We start from the raw sequence: 7,797 nt of genomic DNA, 5'->3' as shown, positions 1-7,797 counted from the left end.
ATTATCTGTGAATCCATTTCGAGACAGAATTATGTCTATGTTGACATTAAGTCTATGATGACATTGTTTCCTTAAGTCAGTTATTAAACAATTTCTAAACAATAACTCAAATATTTTTTACTTTTTATGAGAGAATCAAGACGTTCCATGGAAGAAAGCATACTTTTCATCAAATATTTGAATCTAATACAGGTATTCCTCACCAAAAACTACAGATATGTTACAAAAAACGTCATGTTGAGAAAATTTAGTGACAGCATAGAAGCACAATCCATTCCAGTAGTTAAATTTCCACATTCTGGATCATTGACTGATTTTTTTGTGGGCAGTTTTACATCTATGGGCATTTATATAGTTGACATGACGCAATGAAAAATCAAAGTGATTCAACATTGCAAACATCCAAAATCTTTGTTAAGGCCGATTTACACGGGGCACAGAATTTCTCAGATTAGAATGGCATTTATTTCTAAAATGGCTAGGAATTGCACAAATGCACGAACAAAATTAAAACAGGGGCTATTTTGCCGTCTCACACCCACCAATTCTCGCATGTGTTCTAGCATTTCACTGCTATACACGATGCAATTTTGACTGCAACTAAACACACAGATTCTGTTACAGAAGAGGTAAAGCAAGCCTTACAGCCTTACGTGATTTCCATGATTGTTACTCTTTCAGCGAAGTGCGAATTTCATAGTTATATTTTTCCTTGTGTATTTTGTTGTAATAATTATTCTCGTACGCGATGGAACCGGAAGGTAAGGGTTTTAGAGAATATCGCGAACCCCCTAGGTACGATGAGGACGGGTTAGACGCCAGTAGTGAGGTGAAAATCATTGACGTTTCTAACTGGGATGAGGAGCCGCAAGCGGAGGATAGAATAGAGCAAAGGGGTGGAGGCACCGAAATTACCAGCCTTAATGAGTTATTTAAAAAACTTGATGAAAAATTCGGAAGAGCTGAGGAAAAACTTGATGAGAGGTTTGAAAAATCTGAGGAAGCTAGGAGAGAAGATAAGAGAAAAGCTGAGGAAGCTAGGAGGGAGGATATTAATAAATTTGAAAGACTAGAGGAGAAATTTGACGAGAGATTCGGAAGAGCTGAGGAAAGACTTGATGAGAGATTTGAAAAAGCTGAGCGAACTAGAAAAGAGGATATGAAGAAATTTGAAAGACTAGAGGGGAATCTTGACGAGAAATTCGAACGAATAATGAAGGATATGAAAGAGCGTTTCGATACTGAGAAAGATGAAAGGGGGAAACTAGAAGAGAAGTTGGAGGCAATTAATGGGAAGATTGAAGGAATCGGGGAGATAGTGGACGAACGCGTTCAGGAAGTAAAAAGGGAAGTAAGCGAGAAGGTAGAGGTTGTGAGGGAGCAAGTTGCAATAATTTCCCGAGATGTACAGGAGGAGAAGATCCACCACGGAAAAAGAATTAAAGATCTTGCCGAAGAAGTAGCGGGGATCCGTCGAATGAAGGCAGGCGGTACGGGTTCTCCGACTAATTTTCCGAGTCCCCCGGCTAATTTGCAATTCCATGGCAAACCACATGAACACCCCATAGCATTTATGAGGGGAGTTGAAAACTATTATTCCGTTCACGCTATCCCGCCCGAGATACGATCGCGGTTTTTCTATCAGATGTTGGATGAAGGGGCAAAGGGATAGGCAGATACAATTTTTCCTTTTCCGGAGGAGATGGAAGTATTCAAACAACTATTTGTCGCGCGGTATTGGAGTAAAGATCATCGGATAAATTACAAAATTAAAGTTATGTCGGGAATGTACAGGAGGACGCCGGGAAGTAGCATGCAAGAGTACGCGACTCGGAAAATCGCAGCGATCAAACTGTGTGAGCCGCCGGAGAATGAGGAGGAAATGGTGGCATTATTGGTAAGACATTTCCCACCATATGTTCAGGATTTGCTCCGTAGTTTGGAAGTTGCCACTTACGACAAGCTCTTAATTATGCTCGGGCGATTCGACCAGTCCCAAAATCATTTAGGAAGGGCAGAAGAGACCCACCCTAACGTAAACGCGATAAGAAATCCGTCACGCAGGGGGTTTGGCTCATGGCACCACGGTGGAAACCGAGGAGGAGGGCAGACTCAAGCAGAGAGACAGGAGGGAAATGAGAGAGAAAGGGGCGAAGGGAATCGAAATGAGGATAATATGCCCCAATCTCTTATGGATTTTTCCTTTCCACCTCCGCGGGCGGAAAACTTACGGAGTTTGGGTCGAGTGACTTCCCCCACCCAAACCCGGCGAGCATAAGAGTGGAAGTCCCCATTTTATCAACACTACGGGTAGGAAGGATCCCAGCCCAAGGGTTGAATCATGAGGAGAAGGAGAGGCTCCATTTATGTCCAGAAATTGAAAGTATGCTTCAAAAAGGTATCAGGGAGGTCTTCAACCGTTTCGAGAAAGCAAATTTAAGGTTAAATATAACAAAATCTAATTTCCTCAGGAAAGAAATCCATTTTTGGGGATACGTTATCGATACCAAGGGAACGAAGGCCAACCCAGACAAGGTGAAGGCGATAGTGGATTGCGAACGGCCGAAAAACGGTCGGAGCCTTCGTGCATTCCTTGGAATGAGCAACTATTACGCGCGCTGTTGTAAAAATTATTCTAATGCAATCAGCCCAATGTTATTTTTTTCCATTGTACAGCGGACAATGTGTCATTCGCCGTATCGTTGCCCCAAATGCTGTCGAGTTAGAAGGAGAAGACGGCGGATTGATAGGTCCGTACAATTTCGGGAATCTAAGTCCGTACATGTCCGAGGTTTAATCTTTTTCTTTCTTTGCCAGACGCGTTCCCTAGGCGATTTTTTGTATTCCACCATTGTTAACTGTGCGTTGCTCCGCCTGAGTAGGAGGGCGTTCCCCTCGCGAATCGCGATTTTTTTTGGGCGGATTGCCTGTATATTTTTTTTCGTAAATACGTTCCCCGTATTTCATCCCTTTTGAGAGGATGGCATATGTAACCGGTGCATTCTGCCCGCTTACATAGTGACGCATGAGACGGGAGCGCGGGGCATAGGAAGGCCGTTTTTTTTTCTTTAGATATGTGTTCGTATGAATGTGTGAGTGAGTGTAAGAGGGTTTTTGAGTGTGTGTCATGAATCATTGTGTCCCCATTTGATGTTTCCCTATTTTCCTCCCCACATTGATGTATATTGCTCTCCCCTCCCCCCTCCTAAAGTGTGCAGGTCGAACTATTAAGACGAAGAAGAACGTGGTTTCCCCCCCCCTGTGTCCTTGGTGAAGTGACGGTCCAGCCCCAAGTGCATCATCCCTTTCTTTCCCCTGACCTCTCCCTCCCCGGTGTTTCCTCCCCTCAATGGCTATATAACGTGGTGCACCGGAGGAAAAAGGCTTCTATTTTTTTTGGCGGTTCCAAGCAACAAAAACGCTCCTAAGAGTAGGCGGAGTGTGGCGAGGCAGAGAAGACAAAGTTGGTGGAGAGATCCCGAGAGAGAGAGAGAGAGGGTGCCCAATGCGAGTAGGAGTTGTAAGGTTGACTCGTGGTGCCGATGAAAGGATCTCCAAACTGTCGCATAAGAGGCCATCTCCCACTCGTGAACCTGCCGGAGATGACGCAGAGCAGCCTACGCCGCGGAACGGAATCGCCACGATCACCAGATTGAGAGCCCCGAAAATTCAACAAACTGTAAGAAAAAGCCACGAAATCCCATTCCCCCCCCCCTCAAGGAACAGAAGAAAATTCATACTTCACCAAGTCAAGTAGAAATTTCATTAAAAACGTTTGTAAAATTCCCCCCCGCACAAATAGAGTAGAGGACAGTACTTCCCCCTATTACCGTGTGAATTTCAGTGCAATATCTATTTCGTTGTTTCATATTTCCATTCCCCCCGTTTCTTTTTGTTTTTTTTTATTTGTTTGTCCCCTTTTCTTGTGGTTTTGTTTGGGTTATGAATGTGAAAACGTGTAGCGTAATTTTTTTTCGGTTTAGGTTAAGGACTGAAATTTTTCTGTTGTGCAGCATAGTGAATTATGCGTTGTATGTCATTGAATTCAAGGAGAAGAAGTTAATTGTTACTTTTGCTATTGATTTGCTTGTATTTGTAGATGATCATATTTAAACTCATTAAATTTATGTTGAGCGAACTACGCAGTCGAACGGCTCTCTTTATCCGAACGCTACTGTCTCAGGTCTCATCACCCCTAAACTTCCCCCTCCTACCCTTTCCCAAAATCCCATTCCCTCGCACCAGGTACACGGAATAACCTCGCTACACCTCTTCCCTCCCCTTTTGCCCTCCAATCTCCCCTTCCCCGAATGTGTCCCACGCGGTGGGGTTGCAATATAGACCTACAGTTAACTGGAAAACCTTAATCAAATATTCAGTAAAAATGGCGCGTGTAGGTAAAACCCCCTGGATGCTCAGGGAATTCTCAAGTCAGAGAATTTTCAAGTTTCTGAAGTCCAACGAGGAAAAACTCAGTTCATGAGATTGTGTAAAATCAGGTTGTTCTGAAAAAATTCGCTGAGGACTGTGTATTTCTATCTATTCCGCTTAAAGGAAAATATATATCGAAAGTATGCATTGGCAGTATATGTACATACCGTTAAAAGTTACATTCCGACGCATTCAATCTCTTTTGCGATGGAATGAAGAAGCTCTGGTGTTCAGCCGCAAGCTTTGTAATGATATTTTTATTTGATGAAATAATAAGAAGAAACCGTAGAATTTTTCGTGCAGTATATGTGAAGTGAAGGCAATAAATATTGGATTTTTAATAGAGAAATCAAGTATTGTCCAATGCATATTTTATTTCAGGTTCCTTGACTAACGGCTTCAATCCATGGCGTATTCCAAGTTTTTCTACAAATATCATGATCTGTATTTTTCTATACCAACATTTTTAATGCTTTAAACTCACAAATATTAATTTAGTAGTTGCTTATTTGAAAACACTTTTGTTGGTCACTTTAAGAGTACTCAACAATGAAACTATTTAATTATACCATAACATACAAAATATGATTTAAAATCGTTAAACAGGGTTTAATTATGACCATTGAAATACCGAAACCTTGCGAACCGATTAATTGAAGCCCTTATACCCTACCAAAGCTTTGAATCATGGTTTGGTAAAAATAGACTTTATGGCCATTGCTGAAGACAAATTTTCATATTAAAATGGAATTATTCAGAGCCAGATACACCCAGAGCCAGCGATCCATCAACAGTTATGTACGTGACAGATATATCCTTTTGTTCCCTATCCAGTCCGACAGCAAGATTTTGCAAGTCCACCTCGTAATTCTCAAATCTCATCATATATTGCACAGCGGACACCAGCTGTACATGGGCAGTTGTCGGAACTTTAAGCCTATACGCAACAACGCTCATTGATGTTAGGCTTGCCAAAACACAAAAGAAGAGACCAAAAAAGGTGCCAGCCGTTTTTTTCCAATCATCGCATACAAGGGATAGAAGGATCGGGATATCTCCCTCTTCAAACATCCAATTCGTCACCACGCGTCTCACGAACTTTTCATTGCCTAATACTGTCCTTTCTTGGGTGAATTGCTTCTCTAGCAGCACAACATAAGCCTTTAAAGTTAGCAGAGGTATTTGGTGTCTTTTGCCCTCTTGACCCACATGGACGGAGTAGCCGCTGACTTAGTTGTCTTCCAGGAGAAAGTAACCGAGCCATTTAAGTTGACTAGGGTGCCAACATTTCCACTCAGTCTCCACAAGCTCAACAAAGTCAGGCACACACCAGTTTTCTGTGATGAGACAATAGTTTGCCAATCGATCGTAAAACCTCTTCACATCGTCACAGAGTTTTTGGCTGCCACGTGAGTGCGGCAACAAATTTTCTTGGAAAGCAAAGACCAAAAAATGGTGGCTGAAGCTGAAGCTCCCCTAAATTTAACTGCTTTCGTAAGTATTAGAATTCCCTCTACTCGCATGATGGAACCATCTCTTAACACTATCTGTTGCCACTTGTAAAACCCAAACCCGTGGTCATTGGTGAGCTTATAGGGAAATTCCTTCGTTTTATTGCATATTTAATCAATAATCAGGCCCCTAAGTTTTTCCTACTGCAGCTCCCTTTTCAAAGATCTGCAGACAAAGTCCAGGACTCTTATATCAACCTAGTTGAGGAAACCAGCGAGCAAAACTTTCTATTTTTCCGCCGCCAAAAATCAATTTCTTGTTCCGTGGTTAGTTTTCCAAGCAAAAATACATATTTTTTTAACAATTCAGCTTAAAGAGAGCTATCGACTTTGTGTAAGAGAAGTTCATAGAAATCATCACCTAGTAAAAACTAATTTTAATATCTTCATCGGGAGAAGTTGATTCCAGGAAATACGCAAATAATTCAAATGCAAACACTTCAACGGAGTTTGCTCAAACCGTATTTGACCAATTTATTCATAATGTTATTTCGCTACGGTTCTGCAATCACACTCCAAATTCTAACTTCCAAACCAAATATTGTCGGGGATTATCTACGGAGGAGTATGGCTCTTCTAAGTTGCTCTATTACCATACACTGATACACCATAAAATGACCACATATAATGACGTAGGTAATAACGTATGACTTCTGCTAGATAACTTTCGGAATTATTGAATAAAAGTTGGACGATGCCCATGTTTTTTTCCCATGTACAATTACGGATGCATATTCCAATGTTCGTGATCAGTTCATTTGTTGGTGAAGCAAACGGCGATCTATTCATCTGAGCTACTTTTAGAGACAAATTTAAGGTATTGTCTTTAAAAGTGATGTTATTACTTGTGTTTTCCGAGCGGAGGAGGCTATCAATGAACCGGCGAACATTCTCATATTTCGGTAGAAGTAGTACACTTGACAAAAGTAACATCGTTCCTTTCTCAGTTGCTACCCTCTCAAGGAGCCAGATTGAGAAGAAGTATTCTGCAAATGTCTGGTGGACGAAAACAGTCTTGCCTTGCCTCTCGCTGACCAAACCAACGCGATGGAATACCATCTTTTCTTTCGAATTCATTTCATATTCTTTGTCCCCTGTGAAGAAGTAGGCGGATAATGTCTTGAGAAATTCGTAAACAGATTCCTTCACCAGTAGCGATGTAGCATTTAATGGTTCATATTCAGGATGTTTCTCCTTCTCCCGCAAAAAAACGCGAACCTTAATGTCAACAAATTTATGAAAAAGATCTGTCACACAAACGGACATTAATGAGTTGAAATTGTCTTCAAAAGCAGCCGATGAAAGCATCCAAGCATTAAATGGAGTCTCCGTTAGTTTTTCTTCAGAATTATTTAATTCCACGGATGCAATCAGCTTTTCAGCCAGAGCATCTAAATGACTGTGGACTGCCGTGCTGTCGTTTTTCCTAGATAGATGCAATCTCCCCAGAGATTTAACAAATGTAGGCTTGTCTTCAGTATTCAAATTCCCAAGACTCTCTAGACAGTTTGCAATGGTGTCTATCTTTTCTCGCCTTTCATCCTTGAGCATCGTACGTAAGGAAGCAATCCATTGATTTCGCATGAATTGCACTTGCTGTGTTCTATCGAACGGGACCAGACTAAAAGCCAACGTTGATAGAGACTCCTCCAAGTGCTGACACTCATGACTCCTCGTAGTGACGACTAGTTGCACAAGCGTGGTGTTTACTAGTGTTTTCAGAAACGACGTAACCACATTATGGTATTCTTGAGATATCTCATCAAATCCATCAAAGAATATAAATACCTTCTTTCTATTGCGACAAAACAGTTTAAAGACGTTTTCTTCAATTGACTCGCTGTCCCCTTTTACC

The 7,797-nt window shown here is 41.5% G+C and overlaps 1 protein-coding gene across 1 annotated transcript; it reads left to right on the top strand.

Moving 5' to 3' along the window:
* The first annotated feature begins 748 nt into the window (after positions 1-748).
* LOC124172548 (tropomyosin alpha-1 chain-like) lies at positions 749-1,672 on the top strand. The gene has a single exon (XM_046551992.1). It carries the CDS (start codon positions 749-751, stop codon positions 1,670-1,672), a length of 924 nt encoding a protein of 307 aa, XP_046407948.1.
* Positions 1,673-7,797: the final 6,125 nt, after the last annotated feature.

This window comes from Ischnura elegans, assembly GCF_921293095.1.
Source record: "Ischnura elegans chromosome 13 unlocalized genomic scaffold, ioIscEleg1.1 SUPER_13_unloc_1, whole genome shotgun sequence".
In the NCBI taxonomy this organism is placed as follows: Eukaryota; Metazoa; Arthropoda; class Insecta; order Odonata; family Coenagrionidae; genus Ischnura; species Ischnura elegans.
The sequence above is the reverse complement of the archived record's forward strand: the minus strand, read 5'-3'. Positions and strand labels throughout refer to the sequence as shown.